The sequence below is a fragment of the Canis lupus genome, chromosome 32 (genome assembly GCF_003254725.2).
Source record: "Canis lupus dingo isolate Sandy chromosome 32, ASM325472v2, whole genome shotgun sequence".
Taxonomy (NCBI): domain Eukaryota; kingdom Metazoa; phylum Chordata; class Mammalia; order Carnivora; family Canidae; genus Canis; species Canis lupus.
This window is the reverse complement of record NC_064274.1, coordinates 27,115,245-27,135,721: the sequence shown is the minus strand read 5'-3', so window position 1 is coordinate 27,135,721 and position 20,477 is coordinate 27,115,245. Positions and strand designations below refer to the sequence as shown.

Here is a 20,477-nt window from a genome sequence, read left to right as displayed (position 1 = left end):
GACCACCTTCTTAGAATTTAAAACCTACAAAAAGCAATAAATACAAATTCCAAAGTCCCAGGCATTAACAATTCTGGATTAAGGACCAGAAACTTTGTTTTAATTAGGCCATTCTTTTGTACAGAATGCTCACTGATTATCAGCTTCTCTTTGGTATCTGCCATGTCCATAAAAAGCCTAACAGTAACTGAATTACAGTATGTTTGATTAATTGAGTTTTTGAGATACAATTAACTGTAACTATGGACAATTGTGGCACAAAAACTAAAGTATAACTTTGTAAATAAGTCAATTAATTTGAGGTGCATGAGTGGCTCAGTCGCTTAACTGACTAACTTTGGCTCAGGTCATGATCTCAGGGTCTTGGGACTGAGCCCTGTGTCAGGCTCCCTACTCAGAGGGGTGGGGGGTGGACGATGACTCTAACTTTCCCTCTTCCTTTGCCCCTTCCCCCACTTGTGCCCTCTCTCCTTTTCTCTCAAATAATAAAATCTAAAAGAAAAAGAAGTCAATTAATTTTAAAAGTTAATCAATAGAGAAAAGTGGTTTGGTGGTTTGAGAGGAATAATCTTGACAATAATGAAGGCAGACACTCAGACCTGTTCTCCAAATACTGTTTTCTTTCTTTTTCCCCCCATGTTTTACTAGTATGTTCTTTTCTATTTACTCATACACCAATTTACTGAGCTCCCACTCTATGCCAGGCATTTTTCTAGATGCTAGGAATATAGCAGTGAATAACCACCACAATAAAAAAAAAAAAAAAAAAAAAACCAGAAGTCTTGATTTCATGGTGCTTACATTTCTGTGTGGGCAAACAGTAAATAATGTATATAGTACGTTATATGACGGTAAGTGTTTTGAAGAAAGAAAAAATAGATAACATTTTAAAAGATTTCAATAGGATAAGGGACCAAGCCATGTAGCTAACTGGGGAAAGAGCCAGTGGCTCAACTGGAATGATCAATAAAGATCTGTGGAATACATAAGGTTAACAGAGATAATGGGAAGCTATTGTAAGAATCTGGGCTTGTACTCTGGGATCAAATGAAAAGCTTTCTAATAGTTCTGAGTAGAGAAGTAACACAATCTGACTTACATCAATCTCCCTGCTATCACTGAAAATAGATAGAAGGGCAAGGGAAATCAGTTAGAAGGTTTTGACTTCCCAATAAGAGATGTTGGCACCAGGACCAAAGTGATAGTGGTGTAGATACGAATGATTCTAGATATGCCCAGAAGGTGCAATTACTAGGACTTTTTGAAGGAGAAGATATGTGAGAAAATACAAAGAAGTTGAGAGAATGGAATTCCTGTCAGTTAAGATAGGAAATACTATGGAAAAAGGGAATTCTAGGGGAAAGATGGGGATAAGTATTCTCCCTTGGGACAGGTTAGTAAAAATATCTAGTAGGGAGCTGAATAACTAACTGGATAAAACAGTCAAGAAAACGAACATGGAAAGGAAAATAGAAGATGCCAACTGTGGAAAAAGAGAAGGGGTCAAAAGCCAAGGCCTGGGATACTCCAATGTTAAAAGGTCAGGGAGGTAAGGAAGAATCAGCAAAGGCAGATAAAAAGGGCAGCCAACGATCACCACCAGGATAATGTAGTGCCAGAAACCAAGTTAATTAAGAAAGAGTCTAAGAACTAGACATGGATATTTAGCCAGAGAGAGTAATGTTTGATCTTGATAAGAACAGTTCTGGGAAAACTGAGCAGAGGAAACTGATAAAATGAGTTTTGGAGGGAAGAATCTAATATAGACAAGTTTGAAAAATGAAATTAAGACATTTATTTTTTAAAATAATAAATGGATCAAAAAATTCAACACTCTTTGGACACCTGGGTGGCTCAGCGGTTGAGCATCTGCCTTCGGCTCAGGGTGTGATCCGGTGATCTGGGATCGAGTCCCACCATCAGGCTCCTTGTGGGGAGCCTGCTTCTCCCTCTGCCTGAGTCTCTGCCTCTCTCTCTCTCTCTCTCTCTCTGTGTGTCTCTCATGAATAAATAAATAAAATCTTAAAAAAAAAATCAACACTCCTGCATATATCATACATGCTTTGTGATTAGCCATTAATTTATACTTATTAATAAGGCTCAATATTAATAGAAATAAGCATGATCTTGTTCATGCTTATTCAGAAGTCTGAATACAAATTCTCTATTATTAGACAAAAACAGTGCATTGTCAAAAAGGGGCTGTTATTGCCATTGTCTTCTAGCTATAATATTATTTTCAAGTTATTTTTGCTTGGTGCTTTTGGGACTAGTTACCACATTTAAATACTAAAATACATAGCTTCACACATTGAAAATTTTAAAAAGTACTGGGTGGGGAGGGTTTCTAGCCATTGTTCTATTATTTGGCATCCTCTAAACTCTATGTACTTTTTGGATTTGTAGCTTGAATAAATAGTTGTTAGGGTAAAAAGCCTTTGCAAGGCCAAATCGTGCTTCAAATGTTTGAGCCCCAACTGCAATTTCTATACCACACTTTATACAACATGAAATGTAAGTCTCCAGACACTGAGCACATCAAGTGAACATCAAAATGTAGCAGCAGACACCTTAAGCTTTAAAATGTAAAACAGATGCTGAAAAATAAAGCACTGATAAATCATGGCTCTCACTGGAAAAAGGAAAAAAAAAAAAACCAGCAAAACTAATGGCCTGTTGTGTAGTAGTAACTGTTATTTCCTTTCAGATTTACTGCTACAGAAGCAACTGATGTTGAAGCATAAGCAAGGTGAGCATTAACAGACCTCATGTCCTAAAATTTACCAATTATTTGATCCTGTTCAGTTTGGTTAAGCTATTATAAGTGATAAGAAAATAACCTCATAGGCCATTTTAAAAGTTAGGTTTTTGCTTTTTTCACTTTACAACTATTTTTTGTACCTTCTCCACATATTCATGTGCTGAGGACAAGGGGAAACTACGAATTTGCAGGAAATACCAGACTTGGGAACAATGTAAATATAGACACATAAATAGCCAAACAGATAGATTAAAGAGTAAGTAAAGACAGGAAATTCATACTGGACTATTAGCATCTTTAATGCTGAGTCACTGACTTTCCTTTACTCAACAGGAGCATCCAGATAAACCTGATTCAAGTTCTAAAATAATACCAGGTAATTCTTTGAGATAAGGGAATGAAAGCCATCATAGCAATAAAAGAATTATAAGCCTTCATTAATGAAATAGTCCATATTAATTCACAGCAAGCAATCATCAACAAACAAAAATGCTACAGTATTAGAAATTCAGGCACATTTATTGTTTCATCTCTTCACTAACTCTATATAACCTTAAGCAAGTAGCTAAATTTTGTTGGGCCTCAAACCAAATCTGTAAAATAGTGGGTTAAAGTAGATTATTTCTTCTAGTTCTAAACATATAACTCTACAATTTACATCAGAAAATAAAACTTAAAACATACTAAATCTTAAGTGTTTAAATAGAAAGGCAAATATTAATGAACATGCATTTTTTTAAAAAAAATGCATGCTGAATCTTAAAAGAAAGTTTACTTTTACTGTCATTCTATTCCAATTTAGTGATTAAGACTTCTCAATAGAATTTCAGGTTTGTCAGGTATATAAATGATGATGAACCCCAAGTTTGAGATTTGGGGAAATGTTTTGATACTATGGCAGCAGAATGGTGATCGTAAGGCTCCAAGAACCAAAAGCCATCATGCTGCTTTAAGAAATGATTCTAAATGGGATTTTTCTAACACCTAGATTAACATGAAAGATTCTTAGAGCACAGACCATTATGGTTTCCAATTTGCCAAAGTTCAAGACATATACATGCATTCAAAGTCACAGATACTTGCTAAACAATCTGTGTTTTTTAGATTAGTCTACTTTTGATTAGGAAGGGGGAGTTGAATTCAAGGAAATTAACCCATGCTTTCATCTATATTTTTTATCTTAGTTCAATGTTAAAATCCTTCATATCCTGGTATTTTTTCAAAAATCACAGTTAACACAGGATTTAAAAAAAGCAGGCCCATCTAATCACATCAGCCTTGCTATGCTATTTAAATTCAGCTATTTCTACAAATATATCTCCAAATCAATTCTAACTTTTAGATCTGATTCTACTTGTTACCCTAATTTATCTCTACTTTTCCCATTACTCTAGTCACATGAACATCCTGTAGCTAAAGGCAATCTTTTAATTTCTAACTATTTCCGATATTTATTCTCTTATAAATATCCTTTCTCTTTTACTTCAAAGATTTATTTGAAGAAACTTTTTCACATATTATGAAGCTTCATCTGTCTCAGGAGAATTTTATAGGAAAAAACAAGCAAAATGAAAAGCAACTTCCTTTGAGATTATTACAAGAAATACAAGTTTTAACTCAGTTTTTCTTTATATCCTAAAGTCAAGTAAAAGCCTATGCAAGTAGATTATCTGATGGATTTTGAGAATTACACATTTCTTCCCCAAGTATGAACTTTCTTTTTTTGTCTTTCTATGCTGCATTCTGAGATAATTTACAGCTTCAAGGACTCTGTAGCACATTAATTGGTTCTCTATCCATATCACACTCTTCCGCTATGTAAGAATTATCAGCAAACTCTCCCTAGTGTTTTATGCAATGTGTGCATCCATAGGGAGGGTGCTGGTTAGATGGTTGTGCTTAATGTGCAATATTGAACCAATCTCAACAAACTCAATAATAAATTCTCAATAATGGTCACTTAAGGTAAAGCCTTGGAGTCATACACAAGATTGATTTTAAACTAAACGTAACAAGAGAAACAATGGTTCCCAAAATGTTTTAAGTAATGATTAATAAAAACTTACCAGGAAAAGCATCGAAAACAATTTTGTCTCCAGGTACAGACCCTGTAGGAGGCGCCAAGATTTCAACCTTCTCAGGTGAACTAGCACACATCACCATTGCTTGAGATATCACTCCCCTCATCTTTGCAGGTTTCAGATTACAAAGTAAAATCACCATCCGATTTTGCATCTGTGTGAAACACAAACTGGTGATTAAAGATGCACAGAGATTTAAATTATTATACCTAGAATACAGTAAGGTACATCTAATGTTCGAATAAATATAAAATGTTCTACTCTTGTAGATGTATTTTTGTCTCTGTGTCCAAATTCTTTTATTGTTATGAAGTTGTACATAAACATGAAAAAAAAATTCCATGAACTACCTGTGCATTATAGTTGAAGGAGCAGAGCAAGACTTTTCAGTAATTTTTAGGCTGAAACAGATTGGTTTTGAATTTAGCTACCATGTATATTAGCAATGAAATTAAAGTTGAATTGTTTTTCCTGGGATCCCTGGGTGGCGCAGCGGTTTAGCGCCTGCCTTTGGCCCAGGGCGTGATCCTGGAGACCCCGGATCAAATCCCACGTCGGGCTCCCGGTGCATGGAGCCTGCTTCTCCCTCTGCCTATCTCTCTGCCTCTCTCTCTCTCTCTGTGTGTGTGACTATAATAAATAACTAAAAATAAAAAAAAATGTTAAAAAAAATGAATTGTTTTTCCTCACAAAATGAGAAAAAATATCAAATTTAAAGAGCCATCTCTAGGCTCTTTATGTATGTAAAGTATTTAGCTTAGCGTTAGCACTAAAATAAGTGAACAATTCTTTTTCTCCCTACATATTTAGTCATTTCCAATACTATGCAAGATTCATTTCTTAGTTTAAAAATTACTCTTGGGAGTCTATCATTCTTGGGAAGGTACAGAGTTAGAGGAATCTACTCCCATGGACACACCAATGAAACAACTACATCTACTGCAAGTCCGAAACTGACCTGAAGATTGACAGAACACATCATCTACACCTAGCAAGAAGAGAACATCGAAAAGGATAGGACGGTGGAAACACAGTCAGGAATCCTGGCAAATAACCACAAACAGGAGGAGTATCACAAACACAGACCAATTCAAACTGGGAGAATGAGTCTTCATGATATCTGGCTCCAAAAATCAGTAGGACTTAGCTCCAGGAGCTTTAAAAATTAGCAAGGCTTATCTGGGAAAACCAGGGGGTGACAAGAAATTAAGTTCCCACACTAAAAGAGTCATCACCAGACACAGTACAAAAGTAGCAGTTTGATAAGTGCCTGAGGTATATGTATAGGAGATATACTAACTAATCCTAGGATGAGCTAGAGGGACAGAAATCTACAGGAAATATCTCTGGGAAAGAAAGAAGTGCTAGAGAGCATCATTTTTCTTGCCCTCTCCCACTTAGATGGCCTGAAGCTTGCAGAAGCTACTTAGCTCCATCTAACTTACCAGCATCATATGCCTCCTACCCCAGCATCCCCCACCACAGACAAGTACTATCCAATCTACTTGCATCAGGAAGCACCCTTCCAAAGTAGATCCTATCATGTCAAACATAGCAGGCAGGCAGGGTTTAGATCACTCCAAAGTGACTACTGCCTTGGAAAGAAGGAGCGATAACCCTATACACCAGCACAACCACAATTCCTGCAATGAGGCCTCTTCACAGGCTGTACAGGAAGCAAGCTTTGCCCTTTATACACCTGCAACTATTGCAGAGTCTAACTGCAGACAGTTAAGATGAATGCTGGCACACCAGTGAGCTCACAAGTCCTTCAACAGCACTGGAAGTAAATCCTGCCAGTGCAAAGAAAGTCATTCTAGCCATGAGCATATCCACAGCCAAGGCAATCTTGAAAAAGAACAAAACTGCAGATATCATAATCCCAGATTTCAAGATATACTACAAAGCTGTAGTAATCAAAACAGTATGGTACTGGCACAAAAACAGACACATAGATCAATTGCACAGAATGAAGAGCCCAGAAAATCTACAACAAAGGAGGCAAGAATACATAATGGTTGGAAAAAAGAGTGGTTTCATTATTTGGTGCTGGGAAAACTGGACAACTACACGTAAAAGAATGAAACTGGACCACTTTCTTACACCACACACAAAAATAAACTTAAATGGATTAAAGACCTAATTATAAGACCTGAAACATAAAACTAGAAGAAAACATAGGCAGTAGTTTCTTTGACACAGGCCATAGAAACATTTTTCAAGATAATGTCTCCTGGGGCAAGGGAAACAAAAGCAAAATTAAACTGTTGGGACTATACCAAAATAAAAAATTTTTGCACAACAAAGGAAACCATCATCAAAACAAAAGGGCAACCTATTGAATGGAATGGGAGAAGACATTTGCAAATGATATATCCCATAAGGGATTAATATCCAAAATATATAAAGAACTTCTACAATTCGACACACAACATAACTATTTATGAGGGAAATGCAAATCAAAACCATAATAAGACATCACCTCACACGAAGCAGAACTGCTAGTATCAAAAAGCCAAGAAATTAAGTTTTGGCAAGCATGTGGAGAAAAAAGAACTCTTATGCAGTGTTGGTAGAAATGTAAACCGATGCAATCACTGTGGAAACCAGAATGGAGGTTCCTCAAAAAATCGAAAATAGAAATACCATATGATACAGTAATTCCACCACTGGCTATTTACCCAAAGAAAATGAAAACCCTAATTCAAAAAGATATATACAGCTTTGTATTTGCTGCAGGATTATCTATAATAGCCAAGATATGGAAGCAATCCCAGTGTCCACAGATAGAAGAATGGATAAAGGGTAGCCCGGGCGAGTCAGTGGTTTAGCGCCGCCTTCAGCCCAGGGTGTGATCCTGGAGACCCAGGATCAAGTCCCACGTCAGGCTCCCTGCATGGAGCCTGCTTCTTCCTTTGCCTGTGTCTCTGCCTTTCTCCCTGTGTCTCTCATGAATAAATGAATACAGTCTTTAAAAAAAAAAAAAAAAAAAAGAAAGAAAGAAGAATGGATAAAGGTGTGTGTGTGTGCACGTGTGTGTGTGTGTGTGTGTAATGTACATAAATGTGGAACACAGATATAATGGAATATTACTCAGCCACAAAAAAAGGAAGAAATCTTACCATTTGAGACAATATGGATGGACCTAGAGGGTATTATGCTAAGTGAAATAAAACAGAGAAAGACAATACTATATGATTTCACTTATACATAGGACCTAAAACACAAAGAAATAAATAAGACTCTTAAATACAGAGAACAAACTTGTCAGAAGGGAAATGGATAAGAAGATGGGTAAAATAGGTGAAAGAGATTAAAGGTGCAAACTTTCAGTTATAAAATAAATCACAGAGATGAAAAGTACACCATAGGGAATATAGTCAATAATATTTTAGTTAACTTTGCATGGTGACTACACTTATTGTGGAGAGCACTGATAATGCACAGAAATGTTAATCACAAACCTGAAATTAATATAATATGGCAAGCCAACTATATTTCAATAACAAATATTAAAAAATATACTACTGATCATTTAACTCTTCAAGCATTATGTACACTGCAATTAACATGTAGGGCTATTTCTACAATTTGCTTTAGAAATGAATAGAAATTTCTTTAATCTTCGAAAGTTAAATGTCTTAATTTTTTCCCCAATTAGCAAAAATAAGGAAAATAGTTGTTTATATTCTTTCAATAGGCTTAAAAGAAAATAGCATACAAGAGAACTATCACTGCAGGGAAAAGGAAAAGGCATATTCTAAATAAAAGATGGTTTTTATAAACAAATGTTATGGCAAATGTACCCCAAATCCTATGATTTAAAATAACAGCAGTAGACCTAAGACTCAAATTCAAAAGGCCTCCTTTTCAGAGGTCTTCATGGAAAAGATCTTCACACAAATAACTTAAAATACCACATTAGAAAAAAAAAAAATACAGTCACTATGTATAAGAAAAAAACAATGGGGTGAGCTAGATGCAATTATTAAAGCACCAGATGATACTCATGGACCTTTACCTTAGAAAAATACACAAGTCTACATAGCGTAGTATGCAATTTGTGGGGGCAAAGTGCTCCTGCTTTATAGAATGTTTAATACTACTGCCTTGATAGGTTAGATACAGATGTGTATATAAATAGCTTTGCTTAAGGCTATGAATGACAGCTGTTGGAAGAGAAGAAACAGTCTGCAAGTTATGGAAACAAAAAAGATGAAGCGAAGGGAGGAGGAGTTTTTCCAATTTGAGCTGGTTCAAGATCAACTGATACTTTTCTCCAGGGCTTCTTAGGAAACTAATTTCATAAGCAGTCATGAAAAAGTCCTGGTTCTACATAAGACGAATTTTAAACAGAAGAAAAAAAAAGCACACACATGAACCACGTCTACCTTTTTTTAAGGACAAGAGAAACTTCTTTGCTAATCTCACTTCCATTTATTCCCCTCTACAGAGCAGCCAGATGATCCTATTAATATATGAGGCAGACCACATTTCTCCTTTAGCTCAACAGTTTTCCAATGGCTTTCACTCAGAATAAAGCCAGTCTTTACAATGATCTATAAGATCCTGTATCATTAAACATCCTTATTTCTGATTTCATATTGCATGACATTTCCCCTTCTTTACTTTGCTGTAGTGATACTGCTTCTCTTCATTTTCTTAGACCTTTCCTTAAATGTCACTTTCTTTATGATGCCTTCCCTAACCATTTTATAGAAAATGACATCATCCTAACTCCAACAACTCCTAGATTCTTTTCCTACTTTTTCTTTTTATACTTACTTTTTATACTTATAGTATACTTAATATATTATATATCATGATTTTCTGACTCTCCATAGGGTTGTGAGCTTCACAAACACAGCTCTTTTGTTTTTTTTTTCCTAAACAAATCTGTCTATCTCTCTATCTATCTATCTATCTATCATCTATCATCTATCTATCATCTTAACTCACTGCTATATCCCTTGTCTGGAATAGTGCCTGTACATTGCAGGTATCCAATAAAGACTTGCATCTGAAAGTATGAATGAATGAATGTGGGGATTTATCCACATTCACAAAGCCAATAAGCAATGGAGTTGGCAATGAACAAAGGAGAACTATTTTAACATGAAAGTCTACAGCCTTTGCGGGGATCCCTGGGTGGCTCAGCAGTTTGGCGCCTGCCTTTGGCCCAGGGTGTGATTCTAGAGTCCTGGGATGGAGTCCTACGTCGGGCTTCCGGCATGGAGCCTGCTTCTTCCCTCTGCCTGTGTCTCTGCCTCTCTCTCTCTCTGTGTCTATCATGAATAAAAAAATTAAACAAAAAAAAAAAGTCTACAGCCTTTGCAGTATCTCAGAAGCACCACAAGGTAGAGGAAAGAGGTAACTCAAATTACTGTAGAAGACATCTTGAAAAACCAAATTAAAACCATTACTGCCTAATTTTTTCCACTGTCACTGGAAATACATACATGTGTGTCTATATACACATACACATATTTTAAATACCTAACAACAAAATACAAAACATTCAGTTTTTATTAAAAAAACACTAAAAATTACAAGTTCAAGCTCTATGAGCCCATCTTTTTACTTCAAGTATAAAAATATTTGAGTTATTAAAAGAAACAAAACAAAACATGACTTTTTACTCTTACTTATTAGGTTGATGCATTCTGGGTTTGTATAACAGTGATTTAAAAAAAATTGAGGAGTAACAAAATTCCATGACAGAACAATGCTAAAAATATTTACATTGTATTACATACAAAAACCTAAAAACATTTTAAAAACTGAGAAAAGGGACGCCTGGGTGGCTCAGTGGTTGAGCATCTGCCTTCAGCTCAGGGTATGATCCTGGAGTTCTGGAATAGAGTCCCACACTGGGCTCCCCAGAGGGAGCCTGCTTCTTCCTCTGCCTATGTCTTGGCCTCTCTCCCTCTGTGTCTCTCATGAATACATCAAATCTTAAAAAAAAAAAAAAAAAAAAAAAAAAAAAAAAAAAAAAAAACGAGAAAAAATAATGCATCTTTTGTTTTTCTATCCTCATGAACTTGATCCTAACTTGCAACTCTTTTGCAAGTTTTTAGTAGTTTTATGTACTTTTTTGGTGAAATTTATTGCATTAAAATTAATCACATGAACTAATCAATATTGGCTCATGTTGTATGGTCACCTAACAAAATTATATGGAAAAACAGTAGGAAAAAGTGACACATATGGAAAAGTAAGTTTTACTGTACAGATTACCTGTTCAAGGGGAACATGATTCACCAGGCCACTGACAACTGTTCTTGGAGCTGTTTCTCCAACATCCACTTCTTCTACATATAAAGAATCAGCATCAGGGTGTTTTCTGGCAGTGATGATACAACCAACTCGAAGATCCAGACGAGATACATCCACTGGCTTAGAGTCAGCATTTCCTGCTACTGATTGCTGTTTTTTCTCCCTTTTCTCTCCTAAAAAATATTTATTTTTTTATTTTTTTAAAAATATTTATGAATGGTTAAACATCAGAAGTAAAACAAAAATAAACTATGAAAAACTCCCTAACATCAATACTGATGAGTTTAAAAAAGAAAGTGTTTATCTCCTACTTTCAATTAAATAATAACAAAGTAAAGAATTATTCAAGTCACAACATCTTGAATCCTATTTTGGCTATTTCTCTCTTCAAGAACTGCCTGAATCTCTAGTTAAAGACATAAAGTAGAGATGGGTAAACTATATTCATTCATTTACATATTGTCTATGGATGCTTTTGCACTGTGGCAGAGTAGTTGTGACAATGACTTTATGGTCTGCAAAGGTTAAGATATTTACTAAATAGACCTTTATTGAGCAAGTTTGCCTTTCCCTGTAACAGAGCTGGAGTAAATCCATAAAAATTTTTACTGTGACTCTTCAGAAAGTGAAAAATCCTTTATTTAGAAAAAACTCCATAATTAGAACCAGCTAAGAGAATGAAGTACAATATAATTTCACTGATAAAATGTTTCTCTCTTTAGTTAAACACACCAACAAGTATACAATGAATTTCTCCACTTCTTATATTTTTCAGAAGACTTATTAGCACATTATTATTCAGAGCAACTATTTGAGCAGAAGAGAACATTTTATTCTGATTATGTTTTAAAAATCCTCCGCTTATTTATATGTGTCAATAACCTAACTCTTATTAGCATTTGACTACTTTGGCCACTGAGTCAAATGCAACCTGTAAAGAGTTCATATTCCTGAAGTTTACATCTAGCTTCTCTGGCAGGAAAAAATGTAAAACAAAATAAAAACTTATTTACTTGCAATCTACTGGGTAGAGATAAGCATGTAGTTGTGACTTAGATGCCCAGCTTCTCAACTTTGTTTAATCTTGAACAAGTATTTACTGAAATCTAAGGCACTGGAAATAGTAAGATGAGCGGCCCATACTATGAATGCACTGAAAATCTCTTTTAAGGCAGGTATATGTAATGAGTACGTGACAAACATTACATACACATAGAAATATAGAAATAAGAGACAGTGCCTGAAGTGGGAAAGAATCATTTTATGTAAGGACATTCGCAATTTATACAAAGACAGTTTACAAAAGAAGAGGTAGAGCTAGCTCAAAATAACAGGCGATTTTTAATCTAATGAATTTTTTAAAATTCCATTTTCCGTGTAAAATATTAGCAAAGATTTTTTTAATGGAAAAAAACCCAAATGATATAGAAATAAATATACAAAATTACTAGAAGAAAATAAACCAAAATCTTAGTAAAAGTTACCTTTGGGTGATTATATATTTAACATAATGCAGTATAACAATGTATCTATATATATTTTTAATTTTAAACTTTTATTTTATTTTATTTTATTTATGATAGTCATATGGAGAGAGAGAGAGAGAGAGGCAGAGACATAGGCAGAGGGAGAAGCAGGCTCCATGCACCGGGAGCCTGACATGGGATTCGATCCTGGGTCTCCAGGATCGCGCCCTGGGCCAAAGGCAGGCGCCAAACCGCTGCGCCACCCAGGGATCCCATATTTTTAATTTTAATCTACTTCCTAGGCATTTGAAATACCTTTATCAGGAACCCACATTCCAGAGGTAACTGTATCAAAATCTTTACCAAGAACTTAGTCATCATAAAAAATTTTAGGAATGTTTAATTAAAAAATGAGTGATGCTCACTAGAAAGACTGTATCATATCCACAGCCTCTGCATGAACAGAATTTTGGAATCTGGCAATTCTAGCAGTCAAACACCAATGGAACAGCCTTCTATTCCAGCACTGTTCAATATGTGGATAGATGCCAACCCCATACAGCTAGTTTACATTTAAATTTAAAATAATAAACATTCAGTTCCTTAGCCATACTAGATACATTTAAAATGTTCAGTAGCCATACATGACTACTGGCTACTTTGTTGGATAATGCAGTTATACAGCATTTCTATCATTACAGAAAAGTACCATTGGACAGAGGCATTCTAGACATAGAGCTCTATTTGGTCTTATGTGGTGTCTCCTCCCACAAAGAAGACTCCATTGTCTCATTTAAATAGAAGATTAATCCTGTAGTCACAAACGCAATATATCTTCCTTTGGGTTATGAACTTCATCATACTTAGAACAGGCTGTCTGATTGTTTTGTGACTTTTTTTTTTTTTTTTAAGATTTTATTTATTCATGAGAGACAGAGAGAGAGAGAGAGAGAGAGAGAGAGAGAGAGAGGCGCGTAGAGACACAAGCAGAGGGAGAAGCAGGCTCCATGCAGGGAGCCCAATGTGGGACTTGATCCCGGGTCCCCAGGACCATGCCCTGGGTCAAAGGCAGACACTCAACTGCTGAGTCACCCGGGTGGCCCAATTGTGACTACTTCTTCTTCTTCTTTTTTTTTTTTAATAAATTTATTTTTTATTGGTGTTCAATTTACCAACATACAGAATAATGTCCAGTGCTCATCCTGTCAAGTGCCCCCCTCAGTGCCCGTCACCCATTCACCCCCACCCCCCGCCCTCCTCCCCTTCCACCACCCCTAGTTTGTTTCCCAGAGTTAGGAGTCTTTATGTACTTCTTAATAAAGTTTATAAAGTGAAAGAATTAGCTGGATTTGCTTTCATTGTAACCATACCACCTAGTGGTGAAGTTATGTAGAAGGTATATAGCCCCTACCTACTACTAAGAAAGGTTACTGATATTTAGTAAAAGGAACTGACAAGTGTCAGATGCTAAACTGGCTTAGGTTAACTCACAAATTCCTCAGCCATTTTATATTTTCCAAAAACTCTTAAGTGGGTGTGTTATGAGAGGTGCATATAATGAATTATAAAAGCATTTATTCTTTAGACATTCTTGGAAAAATGAAATCTCCAAAGGAGTAAAGGAGAAGAGATATAAAGAAGGAGTCAGATTTATGATTAGAATAGCTTTAGCAGCAAGGTAAGAATTAATTAGAAAAGATGAGGCTTTAACATTAATTCAAATGGCAGATCAGGAGAAGTTGAAGAAAGGTAGCACCTAACAAAATGGAGCCATGGAACTGGGTTCTAGATATGTTTTGGTGATAGGAATTATATGTTTTGGTGGCCAATTAGGTATGGAAATTGAGAGAGGGCAATAGGTTAACTGTAACATTTCTAGTCTGGCAATCTAAGTGGATGGTGATATACTTTCCATTCCAGTTTTTATGGGTTCCTAAAATGTTTACACCCCTATACCTTAGTTAGTTCAGACATTCTCCTTTGACTAGACTATCCCTTTTCCTTTCGTCACAACTAGTCCCAAGGTAACTTCCTACCTGTGACTTCTCTGAAACTGAAATACACACTAAAATTTAGTCATACCAAACTATGGGCCTCTATGCTTAATCTCTACTTTCTATGTTTTTAGTTATCTTAAAATATACTCTACCTAAAATACAACATTCTTACCCTATCGACTTGGTCAGTCTTCACACATCCTTTAGAGCCCAGTTTCCATGCTGTAGTATCATACTATTCCTAACTTTATTCTAGTTAATAAAGGTTTCAACTTTCTTTTTGACACCACTATTATTATCAAAAGTGATGACATCTGATAAATCAGTCAAGAGCCAAATAACCTTAAAGGTTAAAAATACCTTTCACTTCAATTTTCTCTTTCATCTTCTTTTCTTCTGCTTCTCCTCCTCCTATCTGTTCTTTGGCACCAGAAGATATAGTTGTTATTGGTCTAGACTGTATCACATTTTCAGAAACCATGGAATTAGCTTGCAGCAGAGTACCAGATGGAAATGGTATTTGTTTCACTGATACAGAAAATAAATTAAGATAGAGTCATTATGAAAGAAAAATTCACTGCATTTGATTATCAAGTCTCTACCAAGACTGTAGAATGGCTGCCAAGAAATTAAGTACATTTTAACCAAGATAAAAGTTAAATAAGCGATTCTCATTTAATCACTAATAACTGAGAAAAACATAGATAACAACAATAACTAATATTTATTATGGACTATGTCCCGGACACTTTTTAAACTGCTTTACATGAATTAACTCTTGTAATTCTCATAAATTCACCAAAAGCAGTAATTTCTATTGACATCCCTATTTACAGATGATCAACATGAGCCATACAGAAGTTAAAAAAGTGGCCCATCATACACACAGTCAGTAGGAAAATAAGAATTTCTACTCAAGCAGCCTGTCTTCTGAGACTATCCTTTCATAGTTTGGCAAGATAGCATGCATTTCACTCAGGTTTTCTTTTATATTGCACAAACAACTGGGAAAGTGTTTAAATAATAGTCATTTTAATATCAGAATTAGTGGAGAGACATGTCCATAATTCTATGTCAAAAAAACAACTTTTTTAAGGAAGAAAACTTCTTCAGCAATGTTAAAAACACTCTCATAGCCTAGTGAGTATGGAAAAACATAATCCTGTGAGGGATTTTGATGTGGCTTAAATTCTGGCCAATTTTCAGACCACTTTTCTGAGGTATTTTTAAGTTCTCTGGAGGCTCTTGCTTCTTTTAGTAATGTGACACTCCATCTACCCTACCCTTATTTTATGTTTCACCATTCAACAGAATGCAATACATTAATTCAAATTGTTGATCTGCTTTAGTACTTCATTAAAAAGATCAGAGTTTAAAATATTCCAGGGCAATCTTTTAGAACTGATAAAATGAAAAGTAATTTACATTGTTAATATTTAAACTGTTTAATTCTATACCTGTATTCCAAATCTCCTTGTCTTAGAAAGGATCAGATCTTCCACTGACAAATGATATTCTCTTTAGTTGATAGTTGTAAGCACACATTGATTTTTCTTTAATTTTGTCTAGCTCACTAGGGATAGAGCTCATACTACAGCATTCAAAATAATTCACTCACTGACAGGATAGTTCAAAAGGAAGTAGTAAGAGACTTTCACCATACTTGGGCCTCCTTAACTCACTTAGGAAGGATTTTCTATAATACAATTATATGCCTTTCTGTGTAGTACTTTGAAATTGTAATGGAGCTATTATTATCGTTGTTTTAAAATGATGTAAATTTATTTAGATTCCCTTAAAATAATTCAGTAAATTTAAAATTTTTATTTCCAATATAATATTTGAAATTATAATTATATGCTGAGTTGGCTAACTTAAAAATTATGATTTCAGGCAAATTACTTTATACTCGTAAGCTTCTATTTCCTCATGTATAAAACAAGGACATCTGTATACACAAAATATCAAGGATAAAATATATAATGTACATGAAGCACTTTGCACACAGTGCCTGGCATATAGTAAAACGTAATAAATGTCAGCTACATATTATTACAACTTATTTTCAATAACTATTTAATAGGGAACAGTGATGATCAAGTTGAAGTATATAGCACAGAGATTAAAAGCATAGTTGTTTTAAATCCAAGTATAATTAATATATAGCTCTCTCTATTAGTTTCCGGCATACAATAGGATTTCCCTGATGAGGTAACAATATACAACAGAAAAAAGTCTTCAACAAATGGTGTTGGGAAAACTGGACAGCTACATGCAAAAGAATGAAACTCCTTACACAATATACAAAATAAACTCAAAATGGATAAAGACCTAGACATAGAGACCTGAAACCATAAAATTCCTAGAAAAAAACATAGGCAGTAATTTGACATTGGCTACAGCAACATTTTTCTAAATATGTCTCCTGAAGCAAGGGAAACAAAAACAAAACTAAACTATTAGGACTATACCAGAATAAAAAGCTTTTCCACAGCAAAGGGAACCATTGACAAAACAAAAAGGCAACCAACTGAATGACAGAAGGTATTTGCAAATGATATATTTGCTAAGAGCTTAATATCCAAAATACACACAGAACTTTATAGTTCAACACCAAAAATAAACAAAAATAATAATCCAATGAATTCAGGCACAGGCACATGAATTGGCAGAAGTCAGGAATGCCAGAATAATGCTCTTTTCCAAAGACATACAGATGGCCAACAAACACATGAAAACATGTTCAACATCACTAAAAGCATAGGTCTGCACTTTTTTGCATGAGCTCAGGCAAGATCATTTGCCTTTTCTAAGTCTCCATTTCCTCTTCTGTAAAAGAAGATGATTGCATGAGAAGGGCTACTGCGGAGATAACATGAAAAATCAAGCATAATATCTAATTTAACAATCAAGGATATAATACTATTATCATAAATCAAAATAACCTATTATTTCTATATTTAATCACCTCCATTTTGAATTTCTGCCTGAATTAGCTCTTGTTTCAATTCTTCAATTTCCTTCTTTAATTTAGCATTTTCAACTCGAAGTTTCTTCTCTTCTCTCAAAGTTGCCTGCAAAACTAGGATTAAGAAAATCTTAGTAAGATATAGCCATGTTTTCTAAAAGTTTTCTTATAATACTACTTGAAGGGCATAGCTATATTAACATAATTAGGATAATACCAATAACCAAATGTTTGCCAATTCCTTTATATCATTTAGTATTTATTAGAAAACATGACAAAAGAGAAAAAGAGATTATTATCTGTGAAATAATAATGGACCAGAAAAGTTTGCTTATGAATCATTTCCTAGCTTCCATAAAGATGCTAACAACAACTTAAGAAACAGACTAAAAGTGTCAACCATAAACTATCAGCATGAGGCAAGTATTGGACACATTAGTTTTTTTAAAGCCAAGATCTAATAGCAAACCATAAAAAAAACTATTCTTATTCTTTCTTTTTAATCATTACCTTTTAAAAGTACCTGAATAATCTTTTACTCCTAATGTCTCAGACTGAGCTGGCCAAAGGTTCAATGAGTGAAATAGCTTCAAAGATTTCCTCAAAATATGATATGTGTGTTAAAGGTGAGCAATAGGGCATACAAAAGAATAAAAGAAAACCAATGATTCTCAGTGCGATTGATACTGCTCCCTAGGTAGGACTTTTAAAATCTGTGGGGGTATTCTTGGTTGTCACAAATAATAGAGTCATGTCGGCATTTAATGGGCAGAAGTCAGGAATGTCAGATATCCTGAAATATGCTAGATACACCTCTGAAATAATAAGCTGTCTCACATTCTGCAGAATTTTCTAGTAACCCATTGTACATTTGTGTAGGTAAAAATCCTGTTATTTGAGCCTAGACTCTATTTTTTATAAATAAACACAAAATATTATTAAACATTTTCATTATACCCTGAATTTTCTATAAATCAGGTATCATATAAATCAAGAGCAGACTCTACTTTGTTTTGTTCACAGTTTTCCCTAAGAATTATCCACCATTCTGAGTAAATAAATAGCACAACTGAAAGTTGCTTCTGGCATCAGACTTGCCTACATAAAGGCAGACTAAATACACACTCATACCAATTAGCATTTCTATTGCATTCTTGGTGATTCCATGTATGGGAACCACATTGCATATGACTCTCTCATATGCCTGGTAGGACAGTCCTGCCTAAGTATTTACTCATTAAAATGCATATTTTTATTATTACTACTATTTATAAATTACTTTCTTTTTAATTTTCCTATATATTACATAGTTACTGTATGTTTTGAAATTAAGAGTATAGGTAGATCATTTTATCTAAGAAATATCTTCTTTACAGAGTATTAAGAGATTTTATGAAATATTTACTATAATACAGGAACAATGAGACTGAGAACCATCCAAGATAGGCTACAAAAAATAATAATAAAGGTAAAGAATAAATATACAATAAATATAAGAGGGTTCCTTTTTATTTCAATTAGCAAAAATGAAATGCTAGTCAAGCTAATAGCCACTAATAGCCATCCATCTGAAAAAAAAAATTCACAGAAGCACTGATTAATCTCTTTCTTTATCTTACTAATGGAAAACAATATTAAAAATTTTAAATAAGAGAAATTGATGGGAATTTTAAGAAAAAAACACTTATAAAACATTATAAAAAAGAAATAATTAAAGCAGTATTGTAAAATTAATAAAGAAAATAAAGAAAAATTATTTTGAAGAGGAACTGATTCTGTAAGCCATTCACAATCTTATACAGCAAAGAAAATCATTGATTTCTATTTGTTACTGTAAAAGATTTGGGAATGTTCATTATATCATTAACATTAGCCATTGAGAAATTGCTTTTAAGTAAACAAAAATTAATGTAAATCCTAAAAGCAGAAATTCAGATGTTATTTTTGTACATATTTTTGTACATAAGCAATTTCTATGTAAACTTAAAGAAGTATTGGAAAAAATGAAAAATCATTTCAGAAAATGCTTTAGCAGAGGGTGATACAAGTGTATATTCTTAGAAGAGATAAATTTGAGTTCATATTTGATTTTATCCAATTTTCTTCATTTTAAATTCTAATTTTATAACTAACTTATTTTAAACATTAATTTTCCTTTAGCATTCTTAAAATAATACGTTGTTTTCTCTACATTACATTCACTATATACCAATTCTAATTTATCCTAATCCCAGAAAATCATTTTACTCAAAATGAAAATATTAAAGGAATCTAAAAGTTATGATCAAGATGATGAAGTAAATTTATGGGGGTAAACACAGTTTTTGTCCCGTCAACATAGGAATTCATTTTAAGTAACTTCTTCAAAAATGCAAAATCTTACTTGCTTTCTCCTTAAGAAGAGCAACTTGCTGCTTTAAATATTCAATAATTTGATCTGCTTCTGCACCCTTCTGTTCCAGTCTCTTCAGAACAGTACCATTAGTTGCCATTTTTGCCAAGAAACGGCAGGAAATCCTAAGTGAAAAACATAAGTGGTAAATAACACTGTAGAAGGAATAAATTTATTGTACAGGACAGTATAAGCAAGGAGTCTGAAAGGAAAACCATCTTCTACTCTAACAGATCAATACACTAGGAAAAACACTTTTCCTATACACAGCAATAAACCAAACAAACGGAAGAAATGTTAAACAACTAATTTCTCAATATGTTTGGAAGAGGCAATTTTTTTTCCCTAAATGCAAAAAAGATGTTACTTAACCACATTTTAGGTTGGAAAGCTTTAAAATACAGCTGAATAAAAAATAAATAAATAAATAAATAAATAAATAAATAAATAAATAAATAATAAAATGCAGCTGAATAACATGACAAAACAAAAATACTAAAAGAATAACAATAACCTTAACTAAACTAGAAGTGTTC

General features: G+C 34.0%; 1 protein-coding gene across 3 annotated transcripts in view; it reads right to left on the bottom strand.

The window, feature by feature from the left end:
• Positions 1-20,477, bottom strand: part of AIMP1 (aminoacyl tRNA synthetase complex interacting multifunctional protein 1) — a 39,083-nt gene that overhangs the window by 4,561 nt on the left and 14,045 nt on the right. For all 3 annotated transcript variants that reach the window (XM_025465826.3, XM_025465824.2, XM_025465825.3), the window contains exons 2-6: positions 19,933-20,066; positions 17,550-17,663; positions 14,942-15,109; positions 11,080-11,291; positions 4,828-4,996 (exon numbers count right to left, since the gene is read on the bottom strand). In XM_025465826.3, coding sequence (XP_025321611.1) covers positions 4,828-4,996; positions 11,080-11,291; positions 14,942-15,109; positions 17,550-17,663; positions 19,933-20,041 — 772 coding nt within the window. In that variant the 5' untranslated portion in view covers positions 20,042-20,066. The remainder of the gene's footprint in view (positions 1-4,827; positions 4,997-11,079; positions 11,292-14,941; positions 15,110-17,549; positions 17,664-19,932; positions 20,067-20,477) is intronic.